This window comes from Dama dama, chromosome X (genome assembly GCF_033118175.1).
Source record: "Dama dama isolate Ldn47 chromosome X, ASM3311817v1, whole genome shotgun sequence".
NCBI classification, from domain to species: domain Eukaryota; kingdom Metazoa; phylum Chordata; class Mammalia; order Artiodactyla; family Cervidae; genus Dama; species Dama dama.
The window spans coordinates 98,604,954-98,623,639 of NC_083714.1; the positions used below are offsets into that span (position 1 = coordinate 98,604,954).

Sequence of the window (18,686 nt, forward strand, 5' to 3'; positions counted from 1 at the left end):
CAACTTGCCAACTGAACAACAACAAACTGTTTTCTACTTCCAGACCTCAGCAATGCTATTCCCTCTGACGGGACTGCCCTCTCTTCCCTTCATCACATGTTGGATTCCTTCTTGTTTTGTAGGGGAGAAGGAGGGTTATTGTTAGTTTTGTTCACTTTTTTGTGTGCCAAGTGGCTTATGGGATCTTAGTTCCCTGACCAGGGATGGAACTTGGGCTGTGGCAGTGAAAGCGCCAAACCACTGAACTGCCACGAACTTCCCATTTCTTGTTTTTCAAAATGCAGCTCAGGCACCACATCCTCCAAGAAGGCTTTCAGAGTCCCTACACTGGACTGAGCATCTGTCCTAGGGCCCCCACAGCTCACTGGATCCATTGCTGCTAATGCTCTAACCACACTGTGGTACTAACCTCCTCTGTGTCTGTCTCCCCCACTAGACTGTGGGCCCCTTCCTCTATGTCCTAGAGCAGAGCACACATCAACACTTGTGGAGCTGAAGTGAGCTGTAACCACTGAATGATCAGCTAAGTTCTCTAGCCACGTCTCTGTATTGCCCCACATACATTTGTTTGTTCACTTATTTCACACAAAAGGTATTTATTGAACACTTACTATGTGCCAGGTACTGTTCTAGAAGAGTGGTCAGTGGGGAAAGAGGAAAACTTACAAAACTGTGGTATCCTAGAAACCAAGTGAAGAAAGGATTTCAAGGTTGAGTTGATGGTCCACTGTGTCAAATACTGTCAATCAATCAAGTAAGATGAGGTCTGAGATGACTGTCAATAGCATAATGTGAGTATCATCAGTGTCTTCAGCACTTTTGCTGAAGTGGCTAGGCAAAAAAATCCAATTGGGGCTGTTTCAGAAAAGCATTGGAGCCCTGGAGAAGGACTAAAGAAAGATGACATAAAGTTTTGCTGTGAAGGCAAGTAAATAAATATATGGTGTTTTATTTTGCTATATAGAGTTTTTCATTTGCATGCAGTATATACATCTATCCTTTCTTTCAAAGGTTCTGGATTTCCAGTTTTGAGTTAGAATGCAATGTCTTGGACAGCAACTCTACTATGACATATTAAGTCCTCTGTTCTTTCTGAGGCCATCCCAATCTTGAGGGCAGAGGGCTCTCCCTGTTAGTGTCAAAGGCTGTTTTTGTTTTTCATTAACCTCAAAACCTTGTGGCTGATTCACAACCAATATCCCCTCATCCACAGCTGGCCATGTGTCATAGAGTCATATGTGTGACATCAAACACTCATGTGGCCCCCATTCTTCCTCCCTCCCTGGCAGAAGGTAGAAAAGACCAAAGGATCTGGCCCCACTCCCGCAAGACCACCAGACTACACATTAGTACCATAAGGTGAGGTGACAAAGATCCTCAAGGACATATTGAAGCAGCAGCAGCAGGTATGCCCATATCCCACCCCACCCATCCACCCCCACCCACTCTCCACCATGGTCCTTCCACAGATCGTGGCCACCCTGCACATTTAGGCCCAAAGAGGAAAACACTGCACAACAAGACACATCGTTTCTCATAGAGTTCTATTGTGGCATATAATAATAGGTACTCTATATAAATTAAATTAAAAATAAAGCTCCAGCAGGTTGCACAGGTTGGCTGTTAATAAATACATCTCTGGGTAATTGTGCCCCAAGACCAGCTCATGACCACTCTCCCTCAACCAGAGAATTATACAAAAATAAATACAGGCTTGAGGGTGGGGTGGGAGGGGAGGACATGCCCAATTCCATTCTGCAAGTTCTTATACCATCCCCCCATGCCACTTCTCGCCACTGGTATTGCCACAGGGAACCCTATACTGACTGGAGAGCCGAGGGACAGAGAGGCCTCTCTCCAGTCGAGCATTCTCAGAAGCAAAGGACTGTTCACTGAACAGACCACACATCCCATCTGAACCCTCTGGGGAGGAGGGGGTGATGCAGGGGCTGCCCCTCCCCAGAGAGGGGAAACCTGTTATTGCTCATCTCACAAACAGCTCCTACAAGAACCAGACCAGAGAGAGGCACAGTGCAAGCACCAGGAGGGACATACCATTGTTCAGAGCTACAGGGACCACCACCAGCACAGCTAGGACCCCCAGAGTCTGGGTCAGGGGTCCCCAGAGCTGGGGAGGCAACACAGCCACACTCTCTGCAGGGTCTGCTAGGGTAGGAGACCTCTTTGGGGGCTCAAGGCTTGGGCCTGAACCCCCTTCATCCTGGGGGCTTACTTGGGGCCTGGCCAGGCTGGAAGGACAGACTTCAGTCCCTAAGGGACCAAGGAGGGAGAGATCTTGCCCCTGCAGGACTAGAGCAGCTGGCTCCTGGCCAGAGATAGAAATCAACCTGTCTCCCAACCCAGTGGTAAACTCCATCTGGGCTTCCGTGGCCCCTGAGAACCCAGTCACCCCAGATATCATCCTATTCACATGCAAAGAGTCAGAGTCCTTGCTCGTCCCCTTCTCTGGAGCCCCACTGAATTGACCCTCTATACCCAGAACCATAGGGCTGTTACATCCAGAACCCTCCGCCCATGGGAGCCACACATCTCCCATAGTGGCTACCACAGAAGGGGCCCCCGAGAGGATTTCTGGAGGTGATTCCTTAGGGGTGTCCCCTTCTGGACTGGAGGGTATGATGGAGAGTCCCTCTTCCCCCTCCCCCTCCTCATCAGGGTCCTCAGTGTCCTTGATGAGTTCCACACCGCGCCCTAGCCGGGCATAGTGCAGCGTGATCTCCTCAGCCAGGGCACTGTTCAGGGCCCGCTCAGGGCCAGGCCACTTCAAGATCAGGTCACGGTCTGTGAGTATGCCCAGGGGATGGCTGGGGGACACCCCTCCATCTATGGGGCCCTCCCCACCACCTCCCACTCCACCAGCAGCCACAGCAGCCCTCAGGCGGCTCAGGTGGGACAGGTAGAGCTGCTCCAGCTCCTGGTCGATGGTGTCCTCTCCAAGCAGCTCCTCCAACCCACTCACAACCTCCAGCCCCCTGGGAGGCTCGTCCATGATAGCTCCCACTAAGGGCTCCTTTCGGCCCCTTCCATTCTCGCTGGATACTTCCCACGTGGCCTCCATCTGTCGCTGGCTCGGTTCCAGGAGAGGCCCAGCTGCCCCCTCACTTGCATCGGGCCCTGAGGCCTGGTCCCGGGGAGAGCGACCCAGGCCGCAGAGAGAGGAAGAGAGGGGAATCCTGATGGCCGGTGCCTGGGGAACCTCTGTGAAAGTCACAGGCAGGCTGCTTCTGGTGACATCACCTTCCTCTGGGGGTCTGCCAGTCACTGTAACTTCAGAAACCTGGAAACCATGAGGGGAGGAAGTGGGAGGGGAGAGAAAGGGAAGGGAATGAAGAAGCAGGGGAGGCAGGGAAACAAGCAGAGACAGTGAGAACTGGTGACAGCCTGCACCCAGCCCCACAAGTGTTTCCAGATGAAAACTCCTTAAAGAACTATAATTTCCTTAACTCCAAAGACTATGCCTATATTAAAATAGATGGAATAAAAGGGAACTCCCTGAAGATCATAAAGCTAAGGAATTCAGTGGGCACCAATATTTGGTGAACAACTATCAGTAAAAACTATTGGTTGACCTCCAAAACATATCCAGGACATCCATATGAATTCATGTATTTTCTCTTTAAAAAAATTGTATTTCCTAGCACTGTCTTTTGACAAGGCCTAGAAACAATGACCAGTCTAGTAGCAACAAGCATTCCTAGCTCCCAGATCTTGGTTTCTAAATACCATTCTCCACTAAAAGGAACCAGGGATCCTGAAATAAATGACTGTTTTCAAGTCTGGGGCAGGAAAAGCACAAGACGAGGTTGTGACATATTGACATACCAGAATGTGAGAAAGTGCTCAAAGAATGTTGGGGATGTGTCATAACAAGTCTGGAGCCAGTGAAAATAAACTCCCACTGGCCAGAGACAGTTCAACTTATGCAGTTCAATTTATTATCAAAATAAATAAATAGGTGCAATGGGTTGAAACTCATCAAATATGTTTAAAATTCATTATATTAATAATGCCACCCCAAAACTTAAATCCCTAATTGGTCACCTTTGGTGTTCATTTCTTCTGAAAACTGGTAAATGAAAGGGAAAATTTTAAATATTTATCCAGCTTTTTCTATACAAACTACATATATCCTCAGTGTATATATGCTCAAGGTAGCCAAATAGTTGATGTGCAAAAGCCTTTCTTTAGAGAAAAATTCCAGCTAATAAATAAAATGGAAATAGAAGTAAATAGAATTGATTCTATTTAACTTACTTTAATAACAGATTTAATAAATTTATTTAATAAAAATTAATAGATTAATAAATTAACTAAATCTAATATTCAGTTCAGTTCAGTCGCTCAGTCGTGTCCGACTCTTTGTGACCCCATGAATCGCAGCACGCCAGGCCTACCTGTCCATCACCAACTCCCGGAGTTAGATCAAATCAAATAGAATAAATTAATAAAAATAAAGTAGAAATGTGTTTCCACGTGGATGCAATCAGCCAAATCCAGACTGTGGGAAACTCTATAGGACAAACAAGTCTTCTTCAACAAACAAATTGTAAGATAGATTTAAAATTCTAAAAAGACTCATCAACCAAATGCAATGTGTTGACCTTGTTTGGACCCTAAAACACTTCCAATATAAGGAAATTTGAAAACTGACCAAATATTTGGTAATACTAAGGAATTATGTTAATCTTCTGAGGGGGAACAATGCATTGTGGGTTGTTTTTTTTTTTTTTTTGAGTGCTTAATTTTCTGAAATACAAACTGAAGTATTCGTGGATGACATAATGTCTAAATCTTCTCCAAAATAATCTCACAGGGAAGGCAAGAAGAAGGGGTGGGTGGAGTACAGAAAAAGTAGCAATGGATGTGCTATAATTTGTTGAAGCTGGGTGATATGTGGATTCCTTACACTAGTTTCCTTATTATTATTATTATTTTGGCTGCTCCTATGGCATGCAGAATCTTAATTTCCCTGACCAGGGATCAAACCCATGCCCTGTGCAGTGGAAGCATGGAGTCCTAATCACTGGACTGCCAGGGAATTCCTGGTTTCTTTACTTTGATACGTTTGAAAATCTTTATAATAAAAAGTTAACACACACACACACTTACATCTCTAGAATCTCTCTCCCTGCCAGCACCGGCATCATTCACCTGGACCACTGCAGTAACCTCCTCTTCCTAAGGGTCCCCCAGCTTCTGCCCTCAACCCCACGGTCTATTTTCCTCAAAGCAGCCAGAGGGAACCTGCTAAACCCTAAGTCAGATCACAGCCCCACTCTGTTCCCCTGCCATTTAGAGTAAAAGCCAGAGTCCTCTCCACAGCCCATGAGGTCCCACACAATCTGTCCTCCCCAACCTCTCCCACCTCACCTCCTGCCGCTTCCCTGCACTCACTCTGCCCCTCTGCACTGACCTCCTCACTGCTCCTCACACATATTAGCCACAGCCCTGGCTGGGGACTTTGCACTAGCCTGAGATGTTCTTCCTTTAGTTATCCACATGCCTCACTATTTCACTTTCCTCAGCTCTTCACTCAAATCTCACTGACCACTAAGGCCTTCCCTGGCGACCCAATCTGAAGTTGCAAACATCTCCCCTCCTCTAAACCCCCCTCCCACACACAGATCCACACACTCTCTCTCCTTATCCCTTTTTTTCCTTAGCACTCATCATCTAAAATACCATATTTTTAAAATTTGTTTTTTAATTGGTAAAATACCATATATTTTAACTACTACTTTGTTTTATTATGTCTCATTCCACTAAAATGTAAGTAAGCCCCATGAAGACAGTGTTTTTGGTCATTACTGTGTTACCAGTGTCCATAACAGTGCTTGGCACAGAGCAAGCACTCAATAAACATTTGCTAAACAAATGACATTTCTATAAGCCCAGGCAAATAACTGCATTCTACCCTTCCGCCACCAAGTTCTGACTTGGGGGTCTCCCCCGACTCAGTGGACATGAGTTTGAGCAAATTCTGAGAGATAGTGAAGGACAGGGAAGCCCGGTGTGCTGCAGTCCATGGAGTCACAAAGAGCTGGACACAACTTAGCGACTAAATAGCAACAAATTCCTACCTAGGGTTGACCCAGAGCAAGTCAGCCCCCACCACCCAGCCTCTCATCGGGCAGTTCATCCAGAGGCTGCCAGGTCTGCTTACCTGAAGTGTCATCTGGGGCCACGGACGGAGAGGTGTGGGGGCCACCAAGGGACCCACTGTCTCCTGGACATCAGGACGCTCTGCTGGAAAGAGGAGGACAGCGTTGGGGCCAGGCAAGTATATGAACTGGCCTGGTTTGATTAAGAAAATATATGCTTCTAGCCAGTTGTCAGATTTGCCTCTGAAGCTTTCTGTGACAATCTAAGGCAGAGGGTGCCTCTTAATTTATGGAGAAAGGCGAGGAAGATAGAAATGGTAAATATAAGCTAAAATTCCCACAGCCTGCCAATTGCTTACCCACAGCAGGGGTATTATCGTCCGCACTCTTCATCTTCAGCTCTTCGTTAGGCCTGTGGGGCGGAGGAGAGAATGCATGGATCTGATGCCCTGAAAGGCCAGTTCTGCCACCTACCGGCACTTTCTGAGCCTCTCTGCTGGCCCACCCTCACCTGATAGCTGCAGTTTCTCTTCTGCTGCCTCTCTCTATCCTCTGGTCATAAAGTCAACACACTCACTGTAGAAAACTGACGAAATACAGGAACGTGTAAAGAAGCAGGAGAAAAGTCATGCATCAGCCAGAGGCAACCACCATTACTGTTCTGGAAAATTTCATTCCACACATTCTACGAATCATTTAGATTCTACAGGCAAAATTTTGCAGCTGGTTTTGTCCATTTAACAGTAAGAAGCAGAATTATATACTTTTGTAACCATCTGAAATGGCTGCTTACTGCTTCTATCACATGGGCTGACCTTAACGTACATAGTCATTCCCTTCCTACTGGGCAGCTAGGTTGTTTTTTCATCTTGCTCTCACAAAGCAGACTTCAGCAGACACCATTGGACATAGCTTAATGAACATTTTGGATTATTTCTCTAGGGTATATTTCTGGCTGTGGAGGAAACCATCTTTTCCAAGAAATGGCAAGTGAGGACTGTGGGGCACAGGAAACAGCAACAGGAAGGAAGGAAGCAAATGGAAAACGGGAAGGTCAGAAAAAAAAGCAGTGATTTGAGGTCACAGAGGCCTAGGTCCCTCCGCCAACCCTCCACCCATCGCTGTATCAGCCCGGCAGGATACTTAACCTTCCTGAACCTCACCTCCTCATCTTAAAACGGAGCACAGAGGAGCCAGGATGTGTACACCAAGCACAGGGCAGTCGTGGGAAATGAGGACTTCAAGCTAGACACCAGGGCCTAGCACAGAGCAGGGGCTGAATAAATATTTGTTGGTCTTTTCCTCCTTCGCCAGGCAAGTTTGACTCCAAGGTCTGAGTGGCAGAAACCAAGTGTATTTCACCCAGTCCCTACCACAGGTGAGGGCATGAGGATCATGCAGAAATCATTGTTCTCATGAGTATCAGCTGTTTCCAATGAGGGAACCATTAACTAAAATCATGTGGAGACCTGAGAAGAGCTGAGGCAATAGCTCAGATGTTTTTTTCTTTCTAAGAAGTAACAGTATGATATTGACACTTCCGGAAGTGGTTGCAACTTTTTTGAAAACATATAATCAATTATCTTCACAATTACCTATAGAAACAGAATTATCACTAGCTGACCTGAATATATTGCTTACTATGGTACTTCGTAGCATAGCTTCACATAGCTTCACATGTATTCACTTAATTCTCATGAGAACCCTATGAGATACTTTTATTCTTTTGAAGTAGACAGTATTATTATCCTTATCCTTATCCTTATCTTACAGATGATGAAACAGAAGCCAAGTAAACAGCTCAGTCATGCAGTGAAGATAGAAACCTACGCCTTTCAGCTCCTAAGTCTGTGCTCTCAACCAACAAACTGACGAGGGAGGTTGGGATCTTACCACAGCCCCATCTCCAATCCTTTCGAGAGTAGATAAGAAGCAGCAATAATGGACAAGATCCCTCCCTCCATCTTCATTCAAGCTCTGCTTTCGATCTGCCTTTTGCCCACACTGTCATTCTCAGTTTCCCTGCCTTTGTGGGACATGTGGCTAGGAGACCACCAGACACAGAAATGGCTGAAAGAACTGCTTTTTATTAGCACTCTTGGGGAGGAAGCTTGAACAATGCATATGGATCGAGTCTGGAAGATGGGGAGGAAGCTTGAACAATGCACATGGATCTGGAAGATCCAGAAAGGACAATCTGTCCTTCTCCACAGACTGGGGCTCACATCTCCCAGAATCAGAGACTACAGGGCATGCAGTGGGTGACTTTAGGAGCTCAGCCATCATCTCCTGCACTTCATGGATGAGAAAGGGGGATTTGGAGCAAACTGGCTTGGTCCTGCACCAGTCCCCTGAGTAGGTTGAAAATCCAGGTCTTTGGATTTGTGGCCCAACACAATTTCTGCTGACTTCTTTTACTAATGTAGTCCTTCATTAAAGAAAATGTCATCTTCCTAGGGTCTTCTCAAGCATCCTTAAGACCCACAAACAAACAGAGAGGCAACCCTCCTTCCAGGGCAGGACTGAGCCAGCCTTCCCCTGCCATCTGGCCCAGTGCATGTACACAACAATCAGGCTTCTAAAAGCCACTCCAGAGCCCTGGGTGTATATGAGAGATAAGAGAGGGAACTCAGCATGCAGCAACCAGCAGGGAAAGAACTCCACGGTCCATTTGAAGGAAGAGAGAGAAGAAAAACAAAGACATAACAACCCTTCTGCCCCCAGAACATCTCTTCCACAGCCAGGGAGGGTGAGAAGAGGGGGAACATCCAAAAATTGGGTCAAGCAATTCAGCCAATCCCAAGATCCACGAAGCCAGCAGAAGTACACAGGTCACTCTCCCTTCCTCCGACATCAGAGAAATGAAAGCAGGAGGCACAAACGTCTATCGTTCTCCTCCTCCACCATGGACCCTTTTCACTGATACACCTAAGTCATCTGAAAACCTTCATATCTATCCTTCAAAGCAATACCCTTCCTTTTGCAGAAACTGTTCACAAAGGCAGAAACTGGGGCTCAAGGAACTGTCTATACACACTAACTACTTAACTACACACCACTCTGATAACATCCAAAGAACGTTCCATTTTGAAGACAGTTTGAAACTTTGGGCCTTAAAAAAAAACACTATCCTTGAACTGTCTTTCACAGTAAATATTCGGAGGCAGCTAGGATTTTAATCAAAAGGAGGATAGTAAAAGAAATGGGAGTACAAATGTAAACTGACTCACTAATCGGTAACAGAGAAAAGGGGTTCTTAGAAAAATGGAGAGGAAGATTAAGAACAAAACTGTACCTCCAGTGTGCTTGCTAATTTTTGAGAAGGAAACCTGCCCTTTTGGCACCAACCCCACACATGCCACATGGTATCACCTTAAGGGTTATGAGCAGTCACAAGCTGGAGCACACAGATCAGGGGGCATCCTGGGCATGCATCTTCTGGGTGCTCTCCTGAGAGCTAGTCAAGACAGTGTGGCCTAGAAGGGGCCATGTCAGGCCTGCACGCCTGTCTCCTGGGCGTGAGAAGTCTTCCTGCCATCAGGAGACTCAATGGCCTCTGACCTGATGGCAGCTGAGACTGGGAGTGGGGTTTTAGAAAGAGCTGCTGGGGGCCCCAGCCTAGGCCAGCCAAGACAGAACGAAAAAGTGCATCGTCACACAGTGAGTGAGCAAGTGATGGCTGACAACCCCCATGGAGAAGAGCAAAGCAGACTTTTAGGGATGTCATATCACTACCACCACTACCAAGTCCTCTGAGAGCACCCCCCAACACTCGTGTTTTCAAAGAACCTGGCCAGCCCAAAGTGGGTCATGCAGTGAAACACAAAGGGAAACTCAGTAGACTCCAGCTCCCATGCAGTCAGCCCAGAGATAATGCTGACTCTCCAAGGGGACAGGCGGCTTTGGAAACTTGCCCGAGATACTTGGAATCCCAGCTACCCTGAGCCATCTGCTTTCAATGGGGTTTGAAGGAGGCTGTGAAAGCCAAGTTATGTGGGGCACTGCTTTGCCTTCCCCAGCTGTGCGTGTCAGTTCTGGAACTTACGGACAACCCAGTAGGGTGGAGGGAGGAAGCTGAGCAGTTTATTGTGCCATGAGTTTTTGTTAAAGCAATGCCTCTATTCACTTCGCAGTGACCCACAGTAAGAGATACATTTTACATCATAACCCAGCACATGCTCATACATGTGTAAACATATAGACATATATCTGAAAACCAGTTGTTCTTTGAACACTTACCTTTACTACATGTTGTGATGCACTCATTTTCTATGCTGTTTTTTAATGTTTGTTGGAATCCAATAAACTGATCTCACATCTCAATAAAGGGTCATGACATGTAGTTTTGAATAACCCCAGCTCTGCCACCTACCAGCTGTGTGACCTAGAGCAAGTTACTTAACCTCTCTGTGCCTCAGTTTCCTCATTGTGAAGAGGGTATAATAGTAATACCTACCTCAGAGAGCTGTTTGGCAGATTGAGGAAATATTTGGAAATTGCCTTTAAAGTGCTTAACCAACAGTACTCCCCTCCAAATTCCCAATTTCTGAAAGAAACTGAGGCTCTGAAGAGGAAGGAAACTTGCCCAGCTGGTAAGACCCATCACCCAGCCTGGCACAGCAGTTGAGAACTGGGGTGCCAGAGCAGGAGCTGCCAGCTCAGATCCCGGCTGTACCATTTTCATAAAATGTGGTCTCAGGCCCACATCCTTGACCATGATGCCCTACTAGTTTTCCATGGAATAAGAGGATCACTTTCCCACTAAAATCCTCACTCTCCAGACAACTAAGATGACCCCTGGCCCGTCCTGTTTCAACTTTGATTGTTCTGATGTCCCAATTGCTAACTCGGATAGCAAGTCAGGTCCCCAATCATTCGCCTACAGGTACACCTAAAAATCATGGAGGCCTTACTGTGCATCAGCCCAGGGACAGACCCTGGAGACAAAATGGTGAGCAAATCCGACTAGAAGGCTTACAATTCAGTGTGCAGGAAGATATCAAAAAAAGATACTCACACTCATTCTTTCAACAAACATTTATTGAGCACCTGTTAAGTGCCAGGCACCATGACAGGCCCTGTGGGAATACAGCGGTGAACAAAAGCAGACCATGTCCCTACCCCTCACGGAGCTTACAGTCTAGCAGGGCAGAAAGGGTCATCCAATAATCCCCTAATGAACGTCTAAGTACAAACTGAGGCCAGGGCCTTCAGAAAAGTAAAGAATGCCCTCGAACAAGGAGCCTTGGCCCAGACTACAGGGTCAGAGAGGACTTAGGACGCTTAGAAGAAAAATGAGCAATGGAGGGGTTGGGGAGTGAGGGGCTGCTCAGGACTCTATGGAAGAGGTGATGGAGTCAATCTTGAACGAGGAGAGTTTGAGACATCTTTGGGACATCAGCCAAGTAGAGGTACTGAGATAATACATATGAGGCTGAAGAAAAGAGCAGAGAGAAAGAGAAGGGCCAGAGGGTTCAGAGGAAATGCGGCAGAGGGTGGTCCCAAGGCAAGGAAAGAAAGTATTTTAAATAGGAGTGCTCAATCACTTCAAGAACTCAAAAATACCCCTGTGGAATCTGGTAGATGCAGGGGCAGAAGTGAGTGGAGAGGTGTAGGTACCTCTTCAGAGATGGGTCAACAGTGAAGGAGAGAAGGGTGATTGGGTGCTAGCCAGGAGCAGCATGCACAGAAGTGAGGTCAAATGACATATAGTTAAGACAGTAGAAACGCTGGCATGTATAAAGGCCAACAGAGAGGCTCAGCCGAGGAGGGCAGTGAAAAGCTGCCAGAAGAGAAAGTGTAACTGATTAGGTCAGGTTCTGAAGCAAGTTGCAGAAAAATGGAACCCAGAGTGTAAGTAGGGGACTGGCCTAAGGGAGGAAACACAAAGCTGGGAAATCAGTTTGCAGGCTTGGGGGATACAAGTCATAGGGAGTTTCATTCTTATGGTTTCTACTTGTTTTTTTGAAGCAGGAAGTCTGAAGGTAAAGAACATTCAAAAGAGTCACTTTAGGGACAAGAGTGAATCAGAATATAGTAGGACTGCCAGGCAGGGTGGAAAATGATCCTGGATCTGTGGAAATGCTCATCTGCTCTGCTATATGAGTCTCTATCAGGGCTTGCCTGCTTGGCTGATCAGTGCTATAAAAAGACCTGGGCCTGAGGTCATTGGGATGGACAGTCTTCCAGGAGGGGAACTGAAGGATCAAAATGAGGCACTGCAAGGGGCACAGGACCAACATTCTTGGTGAGGGAAACAGCAGGGACAAAGGCTCTGAGGCAGGAAAGGGCAAAGCACCTTGGAAAGATCCTAGTGACAGAAGCTCAGAAGGCAAAGGATGGCGTGAGGTGACACAAGTAGACCTGGAGGCCAGACTAGGAGAGAAGGCAGGAGGTGCTAAAGGACATGCTTAGGCCCTCCTGGTCTTTATTTTTAAGAGGAATAGGACACTTCCCAAGGGTGTATGTCAAGGCAGACCTGGAAGACTCTCCTCCCCACACGGGTCCTGGGATTCTGGACTCTGGGAGCCTCAGTTTGCTCATCCAGAAAAGAAGGAAGAAAACACTCTTTCTCACAGAGAACGTTGAAAGGATTAGATAAGACTGTGCACACAAATACTCTGCAGGGTCTCTGCCAGGTCTTGTTCAACAAGTCCTCCATCCCTGCCCCTCCCACCCAGTTCCACCACCAACCCTTTGACAACTTAGCACCAGTCTGCAGTTTTTGCCCTATTTGAACCTAGCACTGTATCCAGCACATGGCAGGCCTTCAATAAATGCTTGTTGATGGGTCATCTCTAAGCCTGAGGGTTATCAAAAGCCTAGTCTAGCAACTTGAGGAATGCAGCCATTTCAGTTTCTGAGCTGTATCCCAAGGGCTAGCACAGACTTCTCCCATGCCCCAACATGATGTGGCTGTGCTGGTGCACAATGGGCCTGCAGCCAACACTTTCTCAATGGGAAGCCTTCTATGACAGGGCTCCCACAGAAGGCTAGCCCCTAAGATCCTCTACCATCTCCTAAGAGCGCTGGGTCGCAGGGAGTGGCTGTTCTTCAACAGCGCTCCATGTCACCGGCAGCACCCAGGTTTTAAAACAATAAGTTGAAATGTACTCGCCAAGAAAGCCACCGACCTACAAAGAAAATCTTATCACTGATCATCGCTGATCTTGCAATGAGCACCAACCTCCCCTTTGCAAGAGCTAAGATCAAGATAAAGAAACTATCAAAAGCCATCTGCCCACTTAAAATAATATCACAAGTCATGTTAGGAACCACAGACCTGGGGCCAGATACCAAAACAATTGTCTGAACGGGCCGCTTCAATTTCTCCTTAAAACCACCCATGTATTTTAAAAGAAAAACACCCTCTCCACCCACCTTGGCCCTGCAAGCTTTTGATTTCTCTGTTCCCTTCATTTCAAACTCTAAAATGACCAAACTCTGCTACCCAAACTGTCGCGTCTTAGACAGAGCTCCCACGACAGCTGCCTGGGATGACAACTTGGGAAAAGTGACAGAAATGAAGGTGATTCTGGGGCACTGGAACAACTCAATTATCTTGATCTAGGTGATGGTTTCACAAAGGCGTACATATGTAAAAATCTATTCAGCTTTACACTTAAGATCAGTAAAGAAAAAAAAAAAGATAAAAGGAAAGCAAGACATGCTGGAAACATAGAAACACCAGGAGTAAAATGTAGAATTTGCCCTGAATCTTATCAGGCCTTCAAGAGGAACAGTAGTTTTTTAAAAAGTCCCTATCTCTCCTCCCTGGTCCTGTCACTAGCTGAGTATACTTGAACAAGTTGGCTCACTTCTCTGAGCTACCTCAGTTTTCCCCTCTATTAAATGGGCATAATCATAGCATCTACAGCACAGAGCATGCACAGCAGGACTCAAGAGAAGACAAACTCGAAGCTCTCACAGAGATCAGTAAATGCTGGCCACTGTCAATCTTTTGAAGCTGCCACCATGCTTCAATTACCCTGCCCATGCTTGCTGCATCCAATCCAAGCACCAAAGTGACTGTCACTTCCCTTTAGCAGATGGGAAAACTGAGGCTCACAGATGAAGAAACTGATGCAAGGCTACACAGCCGATGACGGGCAGAGCAGAGACGGGGAGCGGAATCCAAGAAACAGTCTGTGATTTCCTAAGTGTTAATATTGACACCTATATGGCCCTGCTAAAAGCCAGGCTCAGTTCCGAATGCTCTTACTCGTCTCCTGTGAAGTAGGTGCAATAATTATCTGTTTTACAGATGAGAGTACTGAGGTACAGTGCAGTGAGATGAGTTACCCAAGGTCACAAGGCTAATAGACAGGACCAGGATTTAAACTCAGGCACTGATGTCAGAATCCACACTCTTACCACTGTAAGGACAGCCTTGCTGCCTGCCCTGTTCAGGTTACTATGGGGCTCACTGGATGGTAAGTGGGTACTTATCTGCTTGCTCACTTACCCAGGCACATCTGCGCACCAGACCCAAGCTAGACCTTTCAAACCACTCACAGCCTAAGACCTTGACAGAATCACAAACATCTTGCTGCAGCCAGAGGCTTCTGATCAAGCATATACAAGATCCAAAAAGCATTTTCCCATTCCAATTTCCAGTCCTCCCAAGAGCAGGGAAATGTATGCATTTCCCACAAGAGAATTTACTTATCCCAGGTTAGACTTAGGTGGTTCCCCTCAAAATCAGGCCTAGCTGCTACTCTTAAAGAACTCACGACTTGATAAAGAAAACCTAGGAGAATCTTATATTAAGACCTTCTGGGGTTAACCGGTTCATTCTCCCAGGACCTGAATGGTCCATCACAGGTGGTACAGCAAAAACAAAGATCAAGAACTTCCAGTTCAGGCCCATCTGGTTCTGCCTCTGCCAGAGGCACTGCTTGCCTGTGAAAGCAGGGTCTCAGCCCCTCAACTCCACAGGAGATATCAGACTATATTAGAGCAAAGCAGGAAAGAGTGCACAGGATTCAAGGTCAGACATGGCTGAACTGGAAAAGCCAGGTGCCATCACTTCCGCAACCAGTTTCTCCCTCTGGAACCCTGGCCTCCTGCTCCATCAAATGGGGATCAGATTCCCCGCCTCCCACTGGCAACACCCTTGGTCCACACTACCATATCACTGCAGTTCTTTTCACTCCAGCACATTATCCTTCATTCACACCAGGTTCATTCCCACCTCAGGACCTTTGCACTTGCTGTTCTCCCTCCCTAGAACACCCTTGCTCCCATTACATGTGCATAGCTATTCCTCTTTATCATTCAGGGCTCAGTTTAAACAGCACCTACTCAGAAAGTCCTCCCTGTTCCCTTTTCTACAACCCCCCCCCCATATCTGTACATAACTCTTTATCAGCATCCAGGATTCACCCCCTCAAAGGCCCTCCCCAAACATCCTGCCTAAAGCAGCTATTCCCTCCCGAACTATCCCCTTACTCTATTTTACTTTTCTCTCAGCAGTTAATCTTATCCTATGTATCTTATATACCTGTGGGTTTTTTCAAACCACGATTATAAAAGCTTGTATGAACCTTGAGGGCAGGGAAGATGTCTGTCTTGTTCAGGGCTTTACAGTGGACCTCAATAAATCAATGAAACCCCAGTAATTAAAACACGGACTAGCACATGTTTGGTCTCCATTACTCTTTGACTAACTGACTGAACATGCCCTCCTCCCTGTCCTGGAGAGCAGGCCTGAGGGCTGTTGGAATGCTTGTCCTCCATCCTAAACACAGCCCTGCGTTGGCGGAGGTGGCGCTGGCAGACATTACCTGCGCCTCATCGGCTTCATGCAGCTCTTCAGCTGCCTGGCCTCAGCCTCCACGGGGCCCTGGCACTCGGGCTGTGGCTCCAGCTGCTGCTGCTGGAGCAGCCCTTCGGCATCAGTGGGAATGGGAGCGGGTGCAATCCGGAGCAGAACTGTGTAGTTGCGGCCGTGGTTGTTGGCCCAGAAAGTGCCCTCGGGGGTCTCATAGCGCACCACGAAGTCCAGGCGCGCCCCATCGCCCGCGCCCTCAGCAAAGGGCAGCTGGAAGGCAAAGCGGTCGGTGCGGCCACCGTCGTCGGGCGAGGAGGCGGACACCTGGCCAGGGCCCAGGCCAAGGCCCAGATCCAAGATGGGATCTCCTGCTCCTGGTCCTCCCGCTCCTGCCCCCGGCGGGCTGCGCGGGACGTAGCGTGCTGGGTGGTCGCAGAAGGAAGCCCAGCCGTCGTGTGAGGCCCGCACGTGCACCACCTTCTCGAAAGAGCGGTTCAGCACGCGGACCAACCCTCGCAGCACTGGCGGGCGCCCCCCAGGCACCCACACCCCGGCACCCCCGGGGACTGCTCCGGGAGGCGGCAGCAGCGCCTCCAGCTCCACCATGACGCGCCCCAAGCGCTCCAGACGGCCCGGCGCGGGCGGCAGCGAAAATGTGGGCACCAGGTAAAACCCCCCGCCAGCGGGAACGGGGCACAGCGGCGAGGGCTCGGGGCAAGCCTCCTCTTCCTCCTCCCCTTCATCCCCATCCTCGCCATCGTCGTCCTCAGCCCCGCCGCCGTCGCCATCTTGCCCGGCCGCCGCCGCCATCTTGCCCGCCCCGGGCCCGCCCCACGGCCGGTAGCGGCGCAGCTGCGCCAGCGGCAGCCCCAGGGCCTCGTCGGCGAACAGCACCCTCCGCGGGGCCACCGCTGCCTCTACTGAGGTGCGGGGCTCGCCCGAGGCCAGCGAGGGGGGCGCGGGATGCCGCAGCGGGGGCTCCACAGGGGCCGTGCGCGCCATATTGGCGGCGGCGGCGGCACCGACGGCACCGGCGGCGGGACCGGCGGGGGCAGGGCCTGAAGGGGCGGGCAGCCAATGGGAAGGCCAGCGCGGGCGGGGGGTTACGACTCACGGGGGACGTAGGCGGTGAGACGAAGACAGGTATAGCGGAGAGCCAATGGGGAGCCGCGCATGCGTGACGTAGGCGATGAAGCGCGTGCAGGGGAAGCACACAACCAATGGGGATGCCCGAGAGTGGGCGGTGTAGGAGGCGGGATGCTCGAGGAATCAATGGAGAGGCCTGAATGCGTCGGGGGTGCGGGCCCGGGATGAAAAGAGCAGACGTAGGATAGCTAATGGGGAAGTGTGAGCTGGTGTGGCGGGGAAAATGGAATGGCTACAGGCGATGGGGGCAGCAGGGAGTGAACAGAAAGGCCAGAAAAGTAGGAGATCCGTGGGTTGCGTAGGTAGTGGGACGGAAGAGAGAGACAGCGAGGAGCCAATGGGGAGCCGCGCGCTGGTGCTGTAAGAGGATGACGATAATAGCTGCAGTGAGCCAATAGAGAGTCTTGTAAGTGTGCACTACGCCTTCAAGGGGCGGTGCCAGAGAAGAAGTAACCAATAAGGAAGCTAAAAAAGGTGAACAGGAGGTGGTGCCAGCAGCCTCAGCGGGGAGGGGAGGGGAAGAGCCAATGGGGTGGGCGATGAAGTAGCAAGGAAGAGCTGCCGGGTAGCCAATGGGGGAGCCAGAGTGAAAGCAGTTGAGACCGCAAAGGGCAGTGCTAGAATGGGATGAACCAATGCCGAAGCCAGAAGGTGTAGAAGGACCCGGAGGCGGGACTGCAAACAGCAGAACCAACTGGGATGTTTTAGGTGTTGTGAAGGAGATGAACAGCCAGTAAGGAGGCCAGAGAAGAGGACAGTGCGTAGGCCGCCTGAGCTGTAGGGTGATCAGGCCACTGATCTGTAGAATGTAGGCAGCCCTTAGGAAGAGTACGCCTCTGATGGATGAATTTACATTCTCCTTAATCCTCTGTGACTCCGTGTTGCCCCAGGAGTGTGAATGCCCAGAGCCCCTGAGAACCTAGATTGCATCCTCGTGTGAAACCTAAGAAGGCAAAACGGACCTCTCCTGTCGCAGTTACTGGGCCTGCCCCACCCAGCTCCAAGCCTTTTCTTGAGCGGTACCACTAGCCACTAATGACCCTGATTATCATCTTCAGTATTCTCCAGACTTGGCATCATTCTTGAGTGAATGGCCAAATGAGAGTCAGAGCTTTGTGGGGAAGATTAGCTTTTTCTAACTCCAGCTCAGAAACACTGAGTGATGACTGTATGCATCCAGGAGTTGGTTGGGCATGTTGGCAGACATTGACTAACGTAATCACAAATCAGAGCCCTGTCTTTCTTGCCTGACTCAAACTCCACACCCCACAGTGGCCTCACCTCCCTTCTTTCTGTCCTGGGTCTCTACTCCTACTGTTCCCTCCTCCAAGAGTACTACTCCTTCTTGGTCATCTAATGAACTCCTCTCACTCCCCTTCCACTCTTACTTTGAGACCCTGCCTCCTGTGGGAATGGAATTATAGCTTGTGTCCACTGAACATGACCATTCATACATTCTCCCTCCATCCTGGGAGGATATTCTGAACACCCACTGTATGGAAGGTTCTGACTCACAACATCCCTAGGAGAAAGGCAGTTCTCCCGGCTGGCTCCCCTCCTCAGGTCTGTGTCCAGGATAGGGTCATGGGCCAGGAACTAATATGTTTAGTTGCAAGTAACAGGGAAATCCACACAAAATAATATGG

At 48.9% G+C, this 18,686-nt stretch overlaps 1 protein-coding gene across 2 annotated transcripts; it reads right to left on the minus strand.

Annotated features, from left to right (window-relative positions):
* Positions 1 to 1,527: 1,527 nt before the first annotated feature.
* Positions 1,528 to 16,896, minus strand: PPP1R3F (protein phosphatase 1 regulatory subunit 3F). Of its 2 annotated transcripts, none has more exons than XM_061137982.1 (4): positions 15,908 to 16,896; positions 6,482 to 6,534; positions 6,185 to 6,267; positions 1,528 to 3,298 (listed from the first exon to the last, which is right to left on the minus strand). In XM_061137982.1, exons 1-4 carry the CDS (start codon positions 16,894 to 16,896, stop codon positions 2,003 to 2,005), a joined length of 2,421 nt encoding a protein of 806 aa, XP_060993965.1. In that variant the 3' UTR covers positions 1,528 to 2,002. The 2 variants fall into 2 exon arrangements, with proteins under 2 accessions (XP_060993965.1, XP_060993966.1); XM_061137983.1 differs by having other exon boundaries at positions 6,185 to 6,264; positions 15,908 to 16,628.
* Between the last annotated feature and the right edge of the window lie 1,790 nt (positions 16,897 to 18,686).

What these genes read in the sequence shown, in the direction of transcription:
- PPP1R3F (XM_061137982.1), bottom strand. Translation starts at nt 16,896, where the DNA reads ATGGCGCGCACGGCCCCTGTGGAGCCCCCGCTGCGGCATCCCGCGCCC. An exon ending in CGATAATACCCCTGCTGTGG is followed by an intron (nt 6,268 to 6,481) that starts GTAAGCAATTGG and finishes TCCTCTTTCCAG; the next exon opens with CAGAGCGTCCTGATGTCCAG. An exon ending in GGCCCCAGATGACACTTCAG is followed by an intron (nt 3,299 to 6,184) that starts GTAAGCAGACCT and finishes CATGGTTTCCAG; the next exon opens with GTTTCTGAAGTTACAGTGAC.